This window comes from Gymnoscopelus microlampas, assembly GCF_963454915.1.
Source record: "Gymnoscopelus microlampas genome assembly, chromosome: 9".
NCBI lineage: Eukaryota > Metazoa > Chordata > Actinopteri > Myctophiformes > Myctophidae > Gymnoscopelus > Gymnoscopelus microlampas.
Genome location: NC_139946.1, coordinates 7,646,745 through 7,670,184, shown reverse-complemented (window position 1 = coordinate 7,670,184; position 23,440 = coordinate 7,646,745). Strand labels below are relative to the sequence as shown.

The 23,440-nt window shown below is 42.5% G+C and overlaps 1 protein-coding gene across 1 annotated transcript in view; it reads left to right on the top strand.

Moving 5' to 3' along the window:
- Positions 1 to 23,440, top strand: part of LOC311051376 (contactin-associated protein-like 4) — a gene marked incomplete at its 3' end in the record, with an annotated part of 143,526 nt that overhangs the window by 34,164 nt on the left and 85,922 nt on the right. Inside the window, exons 4-6 of the mRNA XM_084065940.1 lie at positions 11,117 to 11,310; positions 16,813 to 16,960; positions 20,358 to 20,549. Of these exons, the coding sequence (XP_083922066.1) occupies positions 11,117 to 11,310; positions 16,813 to 16,960; positions 20,358 to 20,549 (534 nt within the window). The remainder of the gene's footprint in view (positions 1 to 11,116; positions 11,311 to 16,812; positions 16,961 to 20,357; positions 20,550 to 23,440) is intronic.

The following is a 23,440-nucleotide window of genomic DNA, read 5'->3' as shown; positions in this document are numbered from 1 at the left end:
ATTTGTTATAAACATTTTGGGTGAAATGATTAAGAAATATCATATAGTTTTGTTCTGGATCAGTTTTTTATTTTTCCTGAAAACCTTGAAAAAATGACTTAGGCCATTAGTTTAATAAGGTGACGATTTGCCATTGTTCAAGGTGCAAGGTTGTGTTTTATTGTTACATCTTGTGTAAAGCAAAACAAGAAAACATAAGTGTATGCACACGACATGTGCATATGAACTATATACACCAACAGCATTTCTCAGTAGCTGCCACAGTACTTTATGTACATAAACAACTTCATAGTATCTTCTTTATACAACAGTTTAGGTTAGTTCAGGGATGGGTTTGGGGAGGTGGGGGCACAGTACTCATACAGATTTTGTCCAAAAATCCCGCAAATCGGTACACAGTATCTCTATACTCATTAAACGAAACGGGTCTTTCAGATTTTTCATATTCCATCCTGATTGGCTAAAAATGGCTTCCAAAGTTTGCAGGAGTGCTCCGTTTTCAACAAAATGCCTCAAATCATGAACACAGCATGCAATTTCCTTGAAATTTTGCACGCATATTTCCACTATATCGAGGAAGAAATGGCACTTGAAAAATTTCAAATCAGCCTCATGGTGGCGATATAACAGACCGATTTGTGTTTTTACCTATAACTGCACCGATCTGTGTAAAACTTTGTAAGCGCACTCCCTAGAAGTCAAGGAAAAACCTTTGCCCTGCATTTTTCACACCTGCCTTTTATAGCGCCACCATCAGGCCGACTTATGTAAAACAATTTTTTTAATATTACTCCTTCCGATTTTATCCAAATTTCACGCAAAGTGGTACACATGATCTCTATAGTCATGTGATCAAGACGGATGTGTTTGATTTTTCATATTCCATCCTGATTGGCTAAGATTGACATCTAAAGTTTGCAGTAGTGGCTTGTTTTGAACAAAATGCCGCAAATCATGAATGCAGCATCCGATTGCGGTCAAACTTTGCACGCTCATTCATACTATGTTGAGGAGAAAATGCCACCCTTTTAACATTGGCCTATTATAGCGCCACCAGCAGGTCTAATTTAGCAAAACAATTTTTTTGAACAAAATGCCTCAAATCATGAATGCAGTGTCCGATTGCCGTGCAAGGCCTAAGAAGAAATGGCACCCTTTTCCCTTTGGCCTATTATAGCGCCACCAGGAGGCCACAATAACCTACCTGACCTGGCGGAGACCTGTGCTCCGAGGAGCACTTTTTCTAGTTATTCTTTCATTGCTTGTGGACGGTAAACTTGTCATAACCTAAACCTACAACAGATACTGGTTTTAAATACCTGACAGTAATATGACGTGTTTTATCACATTTTGGAATTTTGTATGGGGGGGGGTAACTTTTATTATTTTGCCCTGGGTGCCATATTGCCTGTGCTGTGCTCAATCAGAGAGGACACTGGTACCACCTGCGTGGCCATGATCGAGTACATCTCCGACCCTTGGTTCCAGTCAGCCAGGCATGACCAAACCTCTACGCCTGCGGGGATAACACAAAAACCTGAACATCACTGATTAAGTTACATCATTTGTTTGGCCAGCCGTGTGTTGACGCTTCCTGTATCCGTCATTTCAAATTAATGGTTAATTGAACTGTTTGACTTGCAGTCTCCCATGGATCCACACATGCAAAACAAACCACTATAATGAGCATCATTCATCTATTTAATTTGTAAATGTATTTCACACATTCAAATGGATGCAGGGTGTAATTTGTTAATTAGAACAGAGGGGGATATCTTTTAACGATTTTATTCAATCAATCAAAAGTAAATACATGAATAGTATTCAAATACAACAAGCCTATATTGGCTATGAAACTTGCAATCACTTCTGAATGAATTAACTGATTTTACCTCTGTATTTCAGAGGTACATATTGTAGTGAATTTCAGTCTCTCTTTCAATTTAATCATGAAGTGGGACACTTTCAGTCTCTATTGGATCAGACCGCTGACAGTGAAAATCGTTTTTTATAGGCGCTTGCGCCGTAGGCTGTTACTGCATTGACACTTGGTGGGAAATCAATGCGTCCCTATGGTAAATTGCACAATGTATTACACCTGGTTCTAGCTTTTCATCAATTGACTTTAGACCCTCCCGGTGAAACTCCTCACTGTCAGGTGAGAAGAAGCGGCTGGCGAGTGCCAACGCCATGTGTATCGGAGGAGACACGTGATTGCTTGGAGGGGGCGGCGGGACTGGGGCATTGGCCATGACTAAATTGGGAGAAAAAAGAAAATAATATACATCAAGTGACCTAGAATGGCTCTCAAGCTGTGCATTGACCTCCCCCTCTCAGTCAGGGCTGCACACTCACTCACAAACTTTTGTTGCAGTTTGAAAACTCAACCCCCTCACTCCCCAGCATTCATAATGTCTTTGTATCAGTGCATGTTGCCTATTTAGACGTGCACCGGCCTGGTCAGGGACCAGAACCACGTAATTTGGCAACAATGTAAATTGGGAACAATACCAATTTGGGAATGCATGCCCCACCCGGTTGTGCAATACCCGTTGTAGTTCTTGTACTTGAGTACCCGGTGTTCTCAGAGTACCCAGTATGGTACCAAATACCATAGACCGGTTGACTAAATATGGAGATACTGAGATCACTTATGTAGTCAAAAACTGCTGATGCTGATGACGTACATGGGCATAAGTGAATGGAGTTCCATTGTACACGCTTCCACTTCAGCGGCACAAACGTGACACAAAGCTCGGCGAATCTGTGTAGCCGATGGGTTGGGTTGGCCAATCAGGGAAGCCGATGCCTACACGACCCCCCACAGGCACAGAGATTCAGTGCGTCCTACACTGACCCACGGACATACAGATACAGACATTCGTGTTTTTGAGCGGTGTAGCCGCTCCTATAAGTGGGGTTGGGACACCTCATTAGTACACCCTTCGCTGTACTGTGATTGGCTCATAATAGCACACCCCTCTACATTAGTACACCCCTAGCTGTACTGTGATTGGCTGACTCTATTGGCTGACTCTATTCAGCACTGTGATTGGCTAGCGAGACACATGATGAAATTAATAACCAATAAATAGGACTATGCACTTAAAAAAAACACTTTTTTTTTAAGTGAGCTTCCATCACTGTGATGACCACTGTGATGACCACACCGCTCACTTCACACTGGGTGTGATTTTTGAGTGGTGCCAACCACTCCTATATCTGACTTTGTCTGTGTGTCCGTGTGTCCGGGTGTGTGTCTGTCCGGGTGTGTGTCCAATAAACAAACATTGATGACAACATCAATACGGGGCTCATCAGAGGCACCACTCTCTTCACACAGGGTGTAATCTCTCAAGAACAGATTCTGCCCTGCGGTGGAATCTGTCGGGGAGGTTCGTCATAACGTGTGCGCATTGGCTACAAGTGGGCGTGCCTTCAGATCAGGAAGCAGGCCGCGCTTTACCCAATCAAATGTAGTGGGCGGGATTCACGTGTCCATCCACCCTTCCCCCCTCGAAACTAGCCGAAACTAATTTAACAATAGCGTCCTCGGAGCGGACAAAACCACGGAAAGATATTCACATTTTGAATTGCTCTTTCATCATAGAAACAAGTGGGCTTATAACCAAAACCATCCATGTTCTCTGGGAGAAGTGGTGTTAGTGTTCCGTGTAGAAATATTGTTAGTGGGAATGAAAACATAGTCGCACCAACCGGAAGTGATGCGCTGAAGGCAGACATGAAACCCCGGTTTCCCTGCGCACTGGTGTTCCATTTGCCTCCGGCCAGACCCCACAGACAATATCACAAACAGCAGAGGTCGCTGTTTTTCATTTTCTGTTGGGTCTGGCTACGCGAGACTACACAGGGTGTGATTTTTAGCGGCGCTAGCCGCTCTATACCTGACTTTGTCCGTGTTCACCGTCAACGCTCCGATTGGTCAGACCCGTCAACGCTCTGATTGGTCAGACCCGTCAACGCTCTGATTGGTCAGACCCGTCAACGCTCTGATTGGTCAGACCCGTCAACAAAGTGATTGGTCAAGCTTCACGTGACACATGGCTATAAACACATTATAAACACATATCGATGACATAATGTATCAAAGGCGCCGCTACCTTCACACAGGGTGTGATTTTTTTGGTTATGGACAGGCAACTGCCAGTCCGACCAAATTCCAACTCAGCACTGCACACCTCCGGGTCATTGGCGACACGCCGCCATGTTTGAAGTTTAGAGCCTGCTAAGTGGCATGATAAAAGCGATCTGATCATCTTTTCTTTTTTTTTGTTAATGACCCTGTTGCTATTGGCCGTTATTTTGCCCTAGGCACCACATTGCCTTGTGCCGGCCCTGACCTCCTTTTCTTCATAATGGTGGACAAAGCCCCTGAAGCTATTTTTAAAACATTGTAGTGATGAAAATAAATACATGAATGGTATTCAAATACAACCTATATACGTAGGATATGTAATTTGAAACTAATAATAATAAAAAGTACCTCCGAATAAGCATGCCTGCTAAATAAAAAAATATTAATCAAGAGTCTAATTGTATTTAATGAGGTATAAATCTATACCTATGGCCATCTTTTCGTGTGTTCCTTTCTTTTGACAGTGCCATAATATGATTTAATGCAGCGATGCTGGACGGTTCTTCAGACCAGATGAGATTCTGATCTATGACCTGATCTATTATAGGTGAATACAGGGAAGGCCTGATGACATGGAATCTGACATCAGATGGTGATGAATAGTATTGATTCGATATCAATGCTTTGCTGAAGAGGCATCTCCTTTTGAATATATGACTCCCAATGTTTTATTGTCATTCTCCCCTCACCTTTTCGCTTCCTTAATGTCTTACCTTCCTCGCCCCCGCTTCTCCTTTTCTTATTATCCCCCTTTTTTTCCTCTTCATTTTTTGCATAACTTTCCATTTACTGTAGGTCTGGCACCAATGCTTCTTGCAAAACTCAACTACCGCACTGGATTCTGTTGTGAACTGTCTATTCTTGCATAAACCATGACAAATTAATGTCTTGAACTGGTAGGATACAGATACCATGGTGCTGTATACTCTTTGCGGTTGACATTGGCTAAACGTCTTGTTGTTGGGCCTAGTGCTTCTTAGGGCTTTCACCAACTAGTCGACTAGTCGACTAGTATAACCACTAGTTGACCTTGTTGGTACTAGTCGAATAGTTGAAAAAAAAAAAAATTTTTTTTTTTTTTTTTTTTTTTTTTTTTAAATTTAATTTTTAATGCTATAGTAATGGCCCATCTTACTATTATTATTATCCTCCTGACTTTATTTTTTATCAAAAGGGGGTCAAAAGCATGCCCAATAAAAGCCTATTATTGGGCAATGGGGATCCTTGGAGACGCTGCTGTGGTGCTGTGCTGCTGTGCCAGAAGCGCTTCCCTTAAAACGCCATAAAAATAAGGGCAGGAGGATAATAATAATAGTTATATAGTAGTAGGATGGTATTAAAACAGTGCCACCCAAAAAAGAAAAGAAAAAAAAATGTTTATTTATTTATTTATTTTTTGTAATTTTTTTTTTGTATTTAAATTTCGACTAGTCGACTACCACTGGGTCAAATTAGTCGACCTGTAAAAATCTCTAGTCGTGAAAGCCCTACTGCTTCTCAGTTCATCAGAACCAATTAAAGCATGTCTGAATGAATTCAAGTCTGAAGGACAATAGTGCCATTTATACAAACGTATATTTTTCCCTCTCTAATTGATTTGCTATTTCCGCTCCCACTTCCCATAATGTATGCCTTTGTAATTGACTGACTGTCACTCTCACTGTGTGTCTGTCTCCTGCCTGCCTGTCTCTTTAACTTCTTCTTAACCTCCATTTCCCTCTACTGCATCTACAGTATCTGTTTTGGTCTCTTCAGATGATGTTGACTTCTTTATGGGGTCTAGAACAGGGTATGTTTGTATGCGCTGTGTGTGTGTGTGTGTGTGTGTGTGTGTGTGTGTGTGTGTGTGTGTGTGTGTGTGTGTGTGTGTGTGTGTGTGTGTGTGTGTGTGTGTGTGTGTGTGTGTGTGTGTGTGTGTGTGTGTGTGTGTGTGTGTGTGTGTGTGTGTGTGTGTGTGTGTGTGTGTGTGTGTGTGTGTGTGCGCGCGCATGCGTGTGTGCATGTGTCTGCGCCTGTGTGAAATAGAACCACTACACCACAGGTTAAACCAGAACATGTCTGGTAATTCAATCTAAAGTAAAACTCATGAAGAGTGAAAAAGTCACATGGTAGTTGAAAATCTATCTGTTAAGTTCTTCAATGACATTCATTTAAACACAGTCAGTGGCAGAATATTAGTATTACTGGGTCTCAGTGCTGCATTCAAACTTGCTTGAACCTACTGGAAAACTGGGTGGGACTTTCTGGCACAGTACTTTGTGTCTCTAGGTAATTGACTGAGCAGACAAAAATGACAGGCAGAGCTCCCCAAGGCTCCATTCTGAGGCCTCTTCTGTTTTAAATTTATTTAGGTGACATACACATTTACATAACCATATAACAAAGGGACTATGGTCCAATACAAGCACTGAGTACAGTACAGTACATTGAATAAATCAACGCTCGGATGTGCCAGACTTTTCTTCCATTAAAGTAAAAACTGAGGTACTAAGGAACAACGATTAAAAGTCAGTACCCAGCTCCAATCGGTAATGTTAAAAAAACACAACCCAAGCCAGAAATAATTGGTGTAGTCATGGACTTCAGACCAGAGTTTCAACAACCACATTAAGACAATTAAAAAGCCTGATATCACAAACAAGAACTAAAGGACTTGATTTAGTTTTATCAATCGTTTTTCTCCCAATTTAGTCACTATGCCTAATGCCCCTCAAACTTTTCCCCCCTATTAGCTGATGTTCAGACTGTTTGGTCCTAGGGATGCTATTGAAACCACATGCCATAGAGCCTTCGCCTTACTCCTCTCACCCCAACACTCCCTGCTGACAGATGCCGCCCCCAGCCCGTATAGGATTACGTGCAGTGACAATTATCATCCTCCTCGCTCGGCTGCCCTCCCCTGAACACGAGCCAAATGTGTATGTGTGTAAACAACAAACAACAAAGCCGGCTGCACAACGGTGGATTCAAACCCACAACCTCCGCGGTGGTGGGCATGCAGGCACTTCACCATTGCACTACCTGAGCGCCTTCCAAATACATTTCTTATCTTATGTTACATCCAGACCTCTGGTCGGCTTTCTGTCCTCAGTCAAAACTAAACGTGGAGAAGCAGCTTTTTCAGTTTTTATGCAGCACATACAGTACCTGGAACATACTCCCAGGAAATTGCAGGTCGGCTACAACTCTCAGCTCTTTTCAATCAAATCTGAAGGCTTTTATCTGTGCTGCTGCCTTTACGAAGGTTATCACTGTCTCCTTTTGCCCTGGAAGACCTTTCCAGGTCGAAACGTTGGTTTTCATTTGAATAAATCCTGGATCGTGGCCACGAGTGTGCAGCTATTTACTTTTATACTTATTTACCAAGGTCAGTTACACGCCCTCCTCCCGTTTGTTAGACTTTTGCCCAAATAAGACACAGATCATCACCACACGTGAACACACACAACATTAAACATACAAGCAGCCAGCCTGTGTAGTGCGGCTTTACCACCAAACACTGCATCGTGATTTGTGCATCTTCATTCACAAACTGCAAACATAGTTGCTTATAGATGGCTAAGGATTTGACAGGGAGGCCACACTGTTGTTGTTTTTTCTTGTGCCTGCCTGTCCCATTTACCCTGTTCTCTAGTTTTTCTCTAGTGGCTGTCAGGTTGAATAACACAGCATCATAGCTAACCAAACAGTGTGCTTATTACTGTAGACACACACATCTGTTCCTTTAGTGAAGCTGCTATAGCCTGACCAGCCTCATGTCAGCCTTTATTTCCCCTTTAGCACTAAAACAGAACAAGAGGCGTACAGGCTGAAGTCACATGTTGTGTATAGGCCACTATTTGGCTAACAACAGTTGAAGAGTGAATATTGTTGCTGATGTGGATTATTCTCAGTGTGATAGCTGCGAGGAACCCAATAGCGCAATATGGAACTTGGTTTTGCTTGCAGGCCAGAGCTCTATGCTGGCTAATAACTGGACTAATAAAAGGATGTACACTAAGGATGTCTACCAAGAAAAGTCTAGCAAATCTAACCTACGTGTTACCAAGGCAGTCACACTTGGTCTAGTGAGAAAATAGGTTATTTTATTTTTTTACTGAAGAGAACAGAACATCATGGTGGATACCGGATATGGACGAGGACAGGTGGATACCGGATATGGACGAGGACAGGGAGAAGAAGTAGGGACAGCACAGTGGTTTCCATTCATTCCCCCATTCTTATAGATTAATCTAAAGTAGCCTGTTGGTTCACACTACAGGGACTTAAATGTGTGCATTCCTTCAATAGTGCTGACTGTTTCCCAGTCAAGGTCTGTCCCATATCATCAGTTGGTTTGGATTACATTTTTGTGTGAGATGAGACTTCTTGTTCTCTGAGTTGAATTCTGTGTACTCTTTCATTTTTTCCATCTTCAATTAATTTCCAGTCAACCCAGAGAGATCAATCTGTCTGCCATCGTGTACAGTATTTGGGTGAGGAACTTTGGTGAAGAGCTCTTTTGTCAAAGGGGAAGCTGTAGCTGTAGCTGTGTCTACCTCTATCACTCACTCACTCACTCCCCCCCCCCCCCTCTCTCTCTCTCTCTCTCTCTCTCTCTCTCTTTCTCTTTCTCTCTAATACACCGTTTAATGAGTAAAGGTCAGTGTGTCTGCTTTCTCTCACTGTGCTGTCAATGGTCATGTCTGTTAGCAAAGCACTTATTAGCTTTGGCCTTTAGCTTCTGCCCTCGAGCTGAGACACCACCACATTGAAACAAGTATTCATCCTGGGTGAAAATGTCAGTGTAAAAAGTGCAATGTGTTCCAAATGAGCTGAGAAAATAGCATCGACTATCCACAGTCCATTGGCATCATAATGAGGTTCATGTTGTGTTGTGGAATTATTTCTCAAACAGCTCAATAGTGAGAACTTTGACAATTACATTCGATGGAACAGTGTCTGTGTCCACATGTGTGTTTGTATTGAGTTTATACATATTTATATGCGTCAGGCCCGCCACATAATGACCCATTGGCAAAGTAAATGTCAAACTTTTTTTTAAACTTGGCAGTCTCTAGCTTTAGAGGCTGGCTGGCTGTCTCATGTTGACTTATGTCTTAAATTATACCTTGTCTTGTGACTTATGTCGCATATCACGACCACGTATAAATTAGCCCCCCCCCATCTCTCTGTGTCTCTCCCTTGCTCACACTATCTCTCTCTCTCTCTCTCTCTCTCTCTCTCTCTGTGTGCAGTATGTGTCTGTGTGTTGTGCATGAATGGTTGTCACCTCTGTAGGGAAATTGGCAGCAGTCTCCTCCTTTAGAATCAGTCCATCTGGCGCTTGGGCAACGCGCCGGCCTGACTCAGCACTTTCTCTTACACACACAGACAGAAACACACCCAAACCCACACGCACGCGCACACACACACGCACGCACGCACGCACGCACGCACGCACGCACGCACGCACGCACGCACGCACGCACGCACGCACGCACGCACGCACGCACGCACGCACGCACGCACGCACGCACGCACGCACGCACGCACGCACGCACGCACGCACGCACGCACGCACGCACGCACGCACGCACGCACGCACGCACGCACGCACACACACACACACACACACACACACACACACACACACACACACACACACACACACACACACACACACACACACACACACACACACACACACGCCTCCTCACCTTCTCAGTATTCAAAGTGTCATTGTAATGTAACAGCCCATTCCATCATCTCAGATGTTTCTTCCTAATCAGGCTCTGCCACCACCGGCCTAATGCCTTGCTTATGGCTGTCCATCGATTTCAATGATGACGTTGCTCCAAGAATGGTTTATTGGGGGGGGTGCGTTTGTGCCATTGCATGTGAGTACAGGCCCCCCCCCCCCCCCCCCCCCCCCCCCCCCGACACAAACACACACACACACACACACACACTCTCTTTCTACACACACCATCCCGCTAGCCCTCCCTTCCAATTCGGCCCCACCTACAGTAAGCACCTGCTCCTTCCTCCATCCATCTACTCTGACTCTTTCAGGGCTATATGGCTTTACTGCTCTGTAGCCTCTGATGTGACGCGATTATGATGAAACCGATCCAGAGACCTGCTGACCCTGTGTCCCGCAGAGAAACTACACAGACGGCGTGAAAGCTTTTCTACTATCCCAGGGAATTGAAATGTGTTCTGTCTCTGATGGGGCTGCTTATTTAGCTGTTAGTTTCCTAGCAGCTCATTTAAATTGCCATTTTGCGATCAATGTCCCTCCTGTCGTTTCAATGAGAGCTGTTTGATTTCGCTCAATTGGTGAAGGTCACGCACAGAAAGCCGTTCCCCAGAACATCGAAGAAAAGTTGTAAACCCCCCCCCCCCCCACTCACTTCCAAACTTTGTTCCATCTCAACCTAGGCAGATTAAAGTGTAATGAATCACTTTTGGATCCTTCCTGACTCCCTGCCTTTCTTTCTTAAGCCATTAAAACTGGGAAAGCATCTGTGTCATTTTAGATTTTAACCATACTTTGGTTATTCAAAAATAGCAGATATACAAGCTCATACTTGTGCCGCGCTACGAGCTTGTAGATCTGCTATTTTAGACTTTAAAAAAAAAATGCTAATCTTTGAATATACAGTATATTTTTTTAAGCGAACATTTTTAACTCACATTTTTGCTTCTGGGGGTCCGCAGCCAAATTAATATAATTTTGGGGGTCCTTGACATGAAGTAGTTCCACGTAGAAACATATGTTTTTCAGAAAACTGTTAGGATTTAGAAGACTTTTGTAGAATCAGCCTCATGCCTTAATGGGTTAACCTTCCTAACTCCAACCTGCTCTCCTCTTTGTGTTCGGTGTTCTCCTCCTTGCTCCTTCACACTCGATGGCAAATTACAATCACAGCTGTCATTCATTCTCTCCACGTCTCTCTTTGTTCCTCCTCTCTGCAGGTGCTGGAGGCTGGTCTCCTCTGAACTCAGACAGGTACCAGTGGTTGGAGGCGGACCTCGGGAGGCGGACCCAGATCACCGCCGTTGCCACGCAGGGCCGCTACGGCAGCTCCGATTGGTTGACAGCCTATCTGCTTATGTTTAGTGACACGGGACACAACTGGAGACAGCACAGACAGGAAGATAGTATAGAGGTGAGTCTAGTATGATGCTTAGTTACTGTATATTTGTACTACAGATACAATACTGACTGAAAGTAATGCCGTGCTATGAGCTTGTAGATCTGCTATTTTTTTTTAAAGAAACGTTGCACAAAACAAATTTTGTGCAAATCTTTTATGTAAAGCAAACATTTGTAACTCAAATCTTTGCTTCTGGGGATTCTACAAATCTTCTAAATCCTAACAGTTTTCTGAAAAACTATTGTTGCTATATCAGTGGTGCTCAAACTTTTTCATGTCAAGGACCCCTGTAAATACATTACATATGTATGTACTGTATTTGGCCACTGACCACCATCAAATATTTTGTAATAGGGACCCCCAGAAGCAAAGATTTGAGTCAAAAATGTTCCTTTTAAAACATATATATATTCAAATATTTGCACACATGATCGAGATTTTTCAAAAATAGCAGATGTACAAGCTCATAGTGCGGCACTCGGTGCCGCGCTATGAGCTTGTATATCTGCTATTTTTGAATAGCCAAAGAAATCTAAAAATGACACAGATGCGTTTCTGGATTAAATGGGTTAAAAGAAAGATTATGGCTACTCTAGAAAATATTAGGAAACAGTGGAATGGTCAATTGTAAGACTCTCAAAACTATATCAACAAAAAAACAACCAATGTAGTCTAAAAACAAAAGAAAATAGAAATACTACCATTAGCATTAATATTTCAAAGACGTCTTTGGGAATGGGATGAATCGACTAAATCCACCAGAATCACAACCACAACAAACGTTGACATGGGAATTGTAGAGGGGTGAATGCTGACATGCATTATGAATGGGCATAGCACAGTGCTGCATACAAATGTGTTAAAGACACCTTATACTCCATAGCTATGGTAACGTAAATACTCTATATCAATAGCTAGTTTTTGAGGAACACTTACCTTACAAGATTCAAGTTCAATTCAAATACATTTTATAAGTCTGTTATATTTGTATCTATATCATCCCTGGAGATGGGTGTGGCCCGCATTGGTAAAAAGGGTCACCAGGAGCTTTCCACCCTTCATTAACCATTTAAGACCTATATGTCATATGGCATATATAGTAAAAATGTATAATCGACATGCTCCCAACCGCCATTTTTGAAAATGGAGGAGAAGTGTCCGCCTATAATGACATGCCATGTAGAAAGTGGTTAATATTCTGTAAGTGATGGAACAATAAAAGGGACCTTGCCAGGGCTGTGCTGACAGAATAGAGCAGCTGCCAAGTAGCGTAGATGCTGTTGGAACAGAGAACTTCTCTCTCTTTCCTTTATCCCCTGCCATTGAACGCTCCATTCTGTCCCTCTTTCTCTCCCTTTAAAAGTCTTTCTTCTTTATCTCCCCTGTTTCTGCCATGTTTGACTTTTTTTTTTGTCTGACACACCTCTCCTCTCTCTCTCTCTCTCTCTCTCTCTCTCTCTCTCTCTCTCTCTCTCTCTCATCCCTCTTTCTCTCTCTCTCTCTCTCTTTCTGCCCCACTCTCACCCGCTGACTGAAGACTTGTCAAAGGCTGGTCATGTTTCAAAAGGCGCTTCCCCTGTAAATGAGACGCCACTCGCTGCTCAACAGCAAACCAAGTCATTTTTTTAAGCTCTCCGCTTCGCTGCCTGCACCGCACCCCTTCAATGTGCTGAGGATGGTGCTCATGGCTCACAATTATGCAGCACCGGGCGCGGTGGAAAAAGTACTCAAATGTTTTACTTAACTAAAAGTATCAATACTGCAATGTAGAAGTACTCTGTTAAAAGTCTGGAATAAAAAATGTACTTGAGTAAAAGTACAAAAGTATTGGTACCAAAAGTAAATATATCAAAATGTACCAAAAGAAAAGTACTAAAATGTTTGAAAATAGCAGATCTACAATCTACATGTTCAAATAGCCTAGGTATAAAATAGGCTATTGCTATTTCTGGTGTGAGACACAATGCACTTGTGTGAGACACAATGCACAACCAATTATACAGTTAATCAGGCTTTAGTATGTGTGTTGTAAGGATTTTGGTGGAATGCCCTTACATTCGGGATGATTCTCTGTGTTGCTGAGGTGTATGGAGTGGTGTAATAAAACATCAGTCCAAAGGCTACTTTCTCTATGCTCTGTTCTTTTACTGAACCGTCGGGCAGTGGCCTACATGGGAACGATGCAAGTCAGGAATCTGCAAGTCAGGACGCTCAAAAGGTGTTGCCCTGTGATACGTTTTGAGCTTGTAGATCTGCTATTTTTGTGTGACACTGTAGTATGACAAAGATGGGCATTAATAATAAAAATAAAAAAACGCATCTGTGTCGTTTTTAGATTTGAGCAAAAAAAAAGCATTATTTTACACTTTGGCTATTCAAAAATTGCAGATCTACAAGCTCATAGTGCGGCACCGAGTGTCGCACTATGAGCTTGTAGATTTGCTATTTTTGACACATTTTGAAAATGTGTGCCAATCTGTGAATATATATATTATTTTAAAGCGAACATTTTAAACTCAAATCTTTGCTTCTGGGGGTCCCTGGAACAAAATATTTTGAGATGGGGGGTCCGCGGCCAAATTCATCCTTGATGGGTCCTTGACAATTACGAAAAAGTTTGAGAACCTCTGATATATTACAGCAACATACGTTTTTTAGAAAACTGTTGGGATTTAGAAGACATTTGTAGAATCGGCTTCATGTCTTAATTATTTGTCTTAATACAAATAAAAAAAAACATAAAAGTTAAAATATGGAGATATGAGGTTTCTTCCCGACAGCGACAGTATGCAATGGCACACCCCAGGTGATGCGGATTAAGCACTATAGCATCTCCTCCACACTACCTGTTAGCACTGGGGGCCTCAGGGCTGTGTACTCAGGCCCCTCCTGTACTCCCTTCTCAATCATGACTGTGGGGCTCCACACAGCTGAAAAAACATCATCATGTTTGCTGATGACCCCCCCGCGCCGACGTTGGCCTGATTACAGACAATGTTCAGACTCCCTGCACTACAGGGAGGAAGTGAGAGCTCTGACATCCTGCTGTCAGGATAACAGCCTCCATCTCAACTTCAAAACTAAGGAGATGATCGTTTACTACAGCAGGAAACACTACCCTTCCTCTTCGCCTTGCCAACTAGTTGTACGAGCTCTTGTTTTATTGTTTATTGGATCTTGTTTATTCGATACACTTATTTGTTTTAGCTCTTGCTCATTTGTTTTTCCTATTCGTCTCATCTGTTTAAGAAAGTAGGTAGCTGATATATTGCACTTTTACCTAAGCGCTAGGTGTACTCTTAGTTACTTGTTTTAAAAGAGAATGCACTTAAGACTTCTGGTGATTAGTAGTTTCGTTCCCTACCTATGTTGAATGCACTTATTGTAAGTCGCTTTGGATAAAAGCGTCTGCTAAATGACTGTAATGTAATGTACAGCGGCGGCGCTCAACCTGTGGGCTGGGGTCCACTGGCAGGCCGCGACGGTATAGCAAGTGGGCCCCCAAATAATTGTCAAGTTCCTCAGGGTTCACATCAGCGAGGTCCGGGGCTGGTCACAAGCAGTGCCACTCCAGCTTTTCTTCCTCCTAGTCACCTCAGCAATGGACCTATAACTCTGCTACCATCTGCCAAATGCTACCAGAGCATCTTGACTATATTCAGCAGGCTCAGGGACAGTTTTTATCCCCAGACCATGGGCCAACTAAAAAAAAGGTGATATAGACTGACACAGGAATACAGTTTAGAGATTTACGGACTGTACAGATGCTATCACACATTTTCCCCCCCAGTATAATACTACTGCGCTTAGAATGTTCAATTTTGCTGCCACCACTGCACAGGAATATCTTCTTCCCACATGTCATAACTCTAATGAATAATTAAACTAGCCATGTGACTTGTCATTGCATTACCTCAGGGCAAAATGACAATCATATAGTCATACACACCCATACACCCAAGTTAATTGTGCAATACTTTATGCATACATTTCTTATTTATTTATTTAGTTTCTATTTAGCATTTCTATTCTTGATAGATTTAATACATTGACCTATTTGATGCATATTATGCACAAACTCACTTTACTGCTGTGCATGATAGCATCACTGTTTAATCTCTTGTAGGGAAAACCTACTCTTGTTGATTGTCATTGCTGTCATCGACTGTTGATTGTTCAATGTTACTGTAAACCAGAGTCCGATTTCTTATACAGTGTAAAAACACATTTGAACAATAAACCTGATAGAATATTATTATCAACCCCGGCTGGGTCACCTGGGCGAGGGTGTATGTTGCGAGACCCGAAACACCCGTCGACCCCAGGCTACAACACTGATGATACAGTACGTCCCAGGTGCATCCATGTGATGTTTTTTTTTATTATTCTTGTTGTTATTATTATTTTTTTAATTATCTACACTGTTGAGAAAGCTAGATGTACATGAATTTGACTGCCTATACTTGTTCTGTATTGTACTGTATGTGTACAGTATCTTAGAATAAACAATCTTGAATGCATGAACCCATACTTTGGATGTTTTTGTCACACAACTTGTCAAGTATGGAAGAACGGCAGCTTGTGCTTGAATGTGTGTGTGCACACACCCACACAAGACCAGATTTCAAATGTGACCTTTGAGAGTTGGCGTGGGAGTGGGAGTGCTATTTGCTTGTCAAGCAGAGGATCCAATTGGTTTCCTAAAGCCAGCTGATTGGGGAAATGGAGGCCATTAGTCTTATAAAAGAGACTCAGGATGGGGGCAGAATAAGGCTAAGGGTATATTGATCAGTGGTGCCCGCACGCACGCGCACACACACACACACACACACACACACACACACACACACACACACACACACACACACACACACACACACACACACACACACACACACACACACACACACACACACACACACACACACACACACACACACACCCACACCCACACACAGACACGCATTGCACTGGTACTGCGTAACTTTAGCTCAGTTTAAATGGACCAAGCCTTGAGGAAGTTAACAGAGGTCCAACTATTCTGCAGTTCGAACATTTCTGAGTATCAATTTCAAATGAATGATCAAATTATGATTGCAAGGTAGTGTAGATGGCGGTAGAGGAGGAGAAAGAAAGAAAATAAAAGAAAGAGTAGTTAGGATCAATGCCCCTTTACTGCAGATGGCCTTGGAGGCGTAGCAGGTTAGTGCAGCATTTTCTCCTCTGACAAAATGTGTATAGAGCAACACATACAGTACATCAACAAACTGCTAGTTTTACATCTCAGGGTTTCTTTATTGTCCTCCACTCTGCATCGCAATGCCTTGGGTTTAGTTCTGCAAACAAGTTCTATACACACACACACACACACACACACACACACACACACAGATTTCTCACGTAGCTATCTTTACGTAAGGCTGAAAGTAATCGCGTGCATGGACAGATGGACGGATGGGTGGATTAATGAAAAGAATGCTATGCTGGCTAACATGTGTCTGTGTGTTTGTCCAGGCTTTCCCAGGAAACAGTAATGCAGACAGCGTGGTTCAGCACAAGCTCCAACAGCCAGTGATAGCTCGCTACCTCCGCCTCATCCCTCTGGACTGGAACCCCAATGGACGCATCGGACTGAGGCTGGAGACATATGGATGTCCTTACAGTGAGTCCACTTTGCATCCTTATCATTAATTAGCGCAGTGATTCTCTTTCATTTCAAGGGACCCCAGTTTCATACGCGTTAGGCCACAAAACCCCATTTAATAAAACTTCCATCTACAAACTACAATGTAAAGTCCTTGGGTCCATTTGGTTCCATCTGTACACTCTCAGAGACCCGTAAATCCATTTGGTTCCTAAGTATCAGTCATTTAGCTGCGGACGCCCTAGAACCCCACTCAAGGACCCCTGGGGGTCCCCGTACCCCGTGTTGAGAACCAGCCTACCATGAAGGTGTCCTGTCTGCTTTGAGATCAAGGCTGGGAGCACTTGTAATGACAGCGAGAACGCTGGCACAACACCCATGTCTCAGCTATTAGACACCAGATGAGCTATATTAGAAGTGTCATTAAAATCAGACTGCGAAGGCTATTTGTGAAATTAACCAGATATTATTGCTTTGCCTATTTTAGCTACATAGCATATGGTGCAGTGTAATTTGCTTAGTCTTGTGCTCATTATCCCTGTCACAACAGCCGAAAGTGAGGACGCACTTAATCATTGTCCATACATGCTGTGTTTGCTTGAATTTCTGCTTTCATCCATAAATGTCCATTCTGTTGACGACTGGATTTCTCCCCTCCTGGTTGCAGAGAACAAAAAAAGAACATTATTATTTGTTCGGTTGTTTATCATGAGTCTAATGGCGGTGGTGATGAATTAAGTTTGTTGTGTTTCAGCTGTCTGGATTTCCTTGCTTGTTGTCCCCTTTTCAAGGAGCCGCTCTAAATGATGATATGAATGTTTGGATATAGTGGGCGATGCAAATGTTCTTAACTCTTTAACTGCCAGAGTAAATAGTGTAATAGTGTCACCCCACTGCCAGCGAAAACGAGCGATTGTTTTCGTGATCACCGCCCTCGCGGCGATCGCCTCATTACACGCACGGGGGTCTCATAGAATCTGGGGGGAAAAATTCCAGTCCAGTCGTGGTAATCCATTCCATAGTTATGGCCAGTTGAATGTGGCTTTTTTTTGCCAAAAACAGCAGAAAGCTGAGAAAAAGGGACTTTTATAAATCCTATAACACTACACGAAACCAGCTTCATTTTGTTGTGATCACGTGATTTCTGGGTGTTCTCTTTTTCGGTGATCCTGGGATCATTCACAGTCATAGTGACGAGCGTGACGACGTGGTCCGCCAGCCCGCCCGCCCGCCAACCGGTCCTCCCTTAAGCCAATTCTAATATAACGTGAACAGACATGTTCTGCTAGACGACTGTATAGTACCTTATCATTTGAGAGATTTTGAGAGAAGACAAAGCAAAATACATGAATGTTATGACCATTTAGAAAAGTATTGCAGTCTGGCAAATTAGAGTGATGGCCATTGGCTCATAAGCTAGTTGAATAAATAAAGTAGTTATTATTCTTCAGTTTCACTTTCATTACATAATAGCCTATGCCAATTAAATGGTATAGTCCATACCCGGTCGACGCATCCGTAGGGGGATATGCGCACATGATCTGGCAACCCGGTAGCCATTCATCCCATAGTTCGCAGGGACATCCCACAGATGGGCAGTCGTAACCATGGCGACATTCTTTTACATAAAAATGCGAATAAACAGCTGACAGTTGGGGAAATCAAAAAAATGGCTTTGCAGTTCCGTGCACATGGTAATGGTCAATGGCTGTGTGCAATTTCAGATCAACAGCTCCAGCCACTGAGTAGAACCGGGCAGAATTTTGGTCTCACCACATTTTTTTGAAGATTTTGGTCTTACCACATTTTGGTCTCACCGGAGGTTTGTGGAATTATAGGAGGATAGTGATACCTTAAACATAACACAAGTGTTAGTTAATGTCAGTTATGTTGACGTTGCTGTTGTAAGGGAAATGCTAATGCTCCCTTTGACTATACATTAATTATTTAAAAAAATACATTTCGGTTAAGGTTAGTCTTCATGGCACTGACTTTGACCTTAGGCTCTCAAATCATGTTGAAAAGCCTCACAATTTTGGATTATTATTATCTGAATCAATTTTTCCCTCTATTTTGTGGGACGTTTTTGATTAAGGAAATCAATTATGGATGAACTGATTTTCTATTTAGAAGAGCAGATGCTGTTGCTCACTCATCATTCTAAAATAATTATTTTCTCTGAAGTCTTAACAAGAAAGGGATTACATCAGCTCTTTGCATATAAATTACAATTTCTTCAGTTAAACTGCAAATGCTTTGGGAATTTTAGTACACATCAACAAGCTTCGGTCCTTGGATCATAAACATTTCAAAACTAAATGCTGTTTAATAACGCTGTTTCTACCTCACAATTTACAGGCATTTTAGGCATTTAGCAGATGCTCTTATCCGACTTACAAGTGTGAGATCAGAGTACTGAAGCCTAGTCAACAATTGGCAGGGTAAATGGGCACATAAGTGGAGTGAAAAGAAAAACAATTCAGTGCTTCAAAGAAATTCTACACTAGGATAACAGGTAAATATCAAACCTAGCATCTGTCTAAACAATATGCTACCTAAATAACATTCTTATCATTTCTGGTCAAGCAACATGTATTTGCATGGTACTGTATACCTAGCATCTATCAAAATATAGATGACAAGAACGGTTACAAGGAATGAGTACCAGGGAGTGAGGTCTGATGAGGTGACCGCGAAGGGAAATGGGGAGTGAGTGTGCAGTCCTGAGTGAGAGGTGGAGGTCATTCCACAGCTTGGGCACCAGGATGGAGAAGATTCTGGGCAGCATGGAGCACTGGGCTGGCCATGCAGAGTGTTATAGCAAAGAGATGGACAGACATCCTGTGTTAGCTGATCTTTAGATATGTGCTCAAATATTCAGGAGGTGCCAGATTTGACCACATTAAATGCCATACATTCAAATACATCCAAATGTAGTTATTATTTGAGTCTAGAGTGAGTACAGATCTAACGATACCTCTCTGGTTTTTCATTATAAAGTCAGGACTGTATCATGTTCTGGAGCAGTGATTCCCAACATGTGAGCCAGGGCCGCGAAGGTATTCCAAGTGGGCCATCGAATAATTGCCCAAACATCAAGATTTGAATGATAATATAACATTCATGTTTAAAAACGTGATATTTTAAATGAGTTATCATTGTGACACCGATAAACAGTAACATAAAATATACTATGTTAGTTCCGTTGATCCTTGTCTGAACAGAAACGATTGATTGATCATTATAAACATGCTCTGAAAATGCACGCAAAGCTTTCGTGATTTTCAAGTGGGCCCATATCCAAAAAAAGGTCAGGAACAACTGTTCTAGAGTGAATTAAGGTCTGAGCTTGGGTGCATTGCGGTGTGGTTGTAAATGACAGTCCTAATGATTACCGTCCTGTGTTGATTCGTAGCCTCGGATGTGGTGAGCTTCGATGGTGTCAGCAGCTTGCACTACAGTCCGAACCCGTCCACCATGGAGCTCATTTCCCTGAAGTTTAAGACGCTGAGAAACACGGGTACACTGCTGGTCGCCGAGGGACAGGAAGGACACAGTCTCATTCTGGAGTTGAAGAAGGGGAAGTTGCTGCTCCACCTCCGACAAGGTACAACACTGGGATCTCACAGTAGATCTATGCACACTAAATTCCATAGTGTTAACTAGGGCTGGTCAATTACATGAAGATATATCGAAAACCGATATTTTGAACCGATAACTGAATTTCATCTTGCTCAAGTAGGTTAATCGAATAATCGAGAAACAGGTTTTTATTTTTATTTCTTATAATATAAGAGAAAAAATATATACAGTATTATATCAACTAATCGACATGAAAAAAAAAATCTAATTGAAAATGTATAATTGACTAAATTGATTAGTCTGATAAATCACTTAACCCTGTATTATAGTTTGTTGTACAATGGTGGCGTGTGAGATTGTAGATTGGATTCACTATTTTGTGTATGATTTTTGTTTATTTTGTAATGATTTGTAGTCATATCACCCAGCCCTAGTGTTGACTCACTTAATTGTTAAATTAATTGACACTGTGGATTTGACTGTGTACCAATTCCATCTCCCGCTGAAACATTGTTTAGGACATTGTGTGACTACATCACACACAGAGAATGGCTCATTATTTGTATTTTGCAGCAGATGCTGTCAAGCATACCGCTCAAAGAAGGTTTTCATGGAGTATCGAGACTGGTGACATTATAAAATTTGTGTCTGACTTTCGTTTAAGTCAGGCACATGATACAAAGTTACCAAAATATTGACTTGTGTTATATATTAATAACATAACATGTCTCTCACTACACCATTGCCTCTCTGTCTGTCTGTCTGTCTGTCTGTCTGTCTGTCTGTGTGTCTCTCTCTCTCTCTCTCTCTCTCTCTCTCTCTCGTCAGGGCTGTATTCCGTACAGCACAAAAGATTAGCACAACAAAAATGATCCATGGTCTTTGCTACTGTAGCTCATAGGTAGTTACAGCAAGTGCAGATAAGCATGTATAGTGTACAGTACATGCATGTACATGTGCATACCGTTTCTCCATTCAAGTGTGGGGCCATAGACAGGGTTAAACCTGAGGCTGCCAGCCTGCTGTGCCAACTCCACATGGCTCACCTCCTCAAACAACAATACCGGCTGCTGTAGCACTCTGCCTCTCTGTCTGACTCAATCTATTGTTCCATCCTTCCATTGTTCTTCCTATCCTCCTCCTGTCTTGTTTCTTCTTCTTCCTCCTCCTTCCATCCTTCCCTCGTCACCTGAGCAACCTCCCTACATTCCCAACTCCTTTCCCCTCTAATTCTCTCTGTCTCCACCTTGCTTCTATGGCCGTCCAATGCGTCCATCCACCAATAACACGTATTAAGGGAATAGAACTGGAGAGGTGAGGAGACGAGGAGGAGCACTGTCTGCTCTGCTATAACAAACAAACCACCACACTGTTGCCCCACACTGCTACCTCTCTCTGCCATCCTGTGACTTTCCATGTTGCACCTCTGCTGCTTTCCCCTTTCATGCCACTTCTATATTCTCTTCCTCTCTCTCTCTCTCCCTCTCTATCTTGCTTTTCTCATATGGCTTCCCAAATCTCTCCCAGATTTTCTTTTTCTCCAGAGGTGATTATTTGCTTTTCAGTTGCATGCTCTTTGTCTTGCTCCTCTCCCTCCCACTCTCCGAGAGGTTTGCAGTCTGCAGACTGTGTAATTTAGATCAATAGCTTTCAGTATAAACCCTGAGTATTCTCATGCAGTCAGACAGCTATGGGCCCAAGAGTCAGGCAGAACAGAACGGAGCGCAATGCAATAGAACGGAATGGAGTGAAACACAACATGAATACACAGAGCCGAATTTTAAGAACCCATGGAATCAATATTTATGTTTTATGACATAGTATGTGCTTCTCTTGTGCTGTATGCAGTATCTATGACAAAAAAAAGTAGTTTTTTAAGTGGCTGTAATGGTATTTTACCTTTTCCCCCCTGGAAAATGAAATGTTTTGATGACGTGTCCTGCACTCGGGGGCATATTCTGATTTAGCGTCCAATTAAATAGATGTATAGAATTGTTATCTCCCGCCCCATTTATATTAAATTGAACCAGACGGAAAATCTTCACGTTGTCATTATATACTATTTGACATTTGAGGGAAGTTTGACCCATGTTTTGTGAAATCACTGTGACCTTGACCTTTGACCAACAAACAGTTCAGTTCATCCTTGAGTCCAAGTAGTGCCAGATGTAATGAAATGATCTCCATGTGTTACTGATATATTTCTAATTAATGAGAATGGGATGGATGTGCGGTCACAATGACATTGACCTTTGACAGATGTGACCAGTTCATTTTTGAGTTCAAGTGGACATTTGGGAAAAACTTTAAGAAAGTCCATAATGCCTATATAAGGCATACAGTAGCTATCAAATCGAATGAAACTGAATTGAATACCCGATATACAAAGCACTTAACAGTGAAGGGGGAAACCCGCACTCTCCGAGTGATGCTCGGCATCTATGATATATGCCACAGTGCTTGAGGTCGAGAGGGAGAGGTAGGGACTCATTGAGCCAATTACATTGAAATTCAAACAGAACACCACTGAATGGAATTAAACTGAATGGAGCTATTTGGAATGAAACGGAATAGCCCAGGACAGACCAGACCGGTGCAGAGTTGAACAGAGAACCGAGAAAATGGAGAGAACTGAATCTTATCTCCAGAGCAGAGTGTGCGAGATGCTCTAGGGGTCTTCAAACTGAGCTCCCTCATCCTGCTTATCCCTGTTCTATCTTTAACTGTAATGCATGTCCTGGGGCCATGAGGAGAACAATGCTGATGTTTAGTTGGGTAATGAGTGCTAACTCTTGAGTATGGTAAACACATGTAGCTTACACACACACACACACACACACACGCACACGCACACGCACACGCGCACGCACACACACGCACGCATGCACGCACGCACACACGCTCTCACGCACGCAC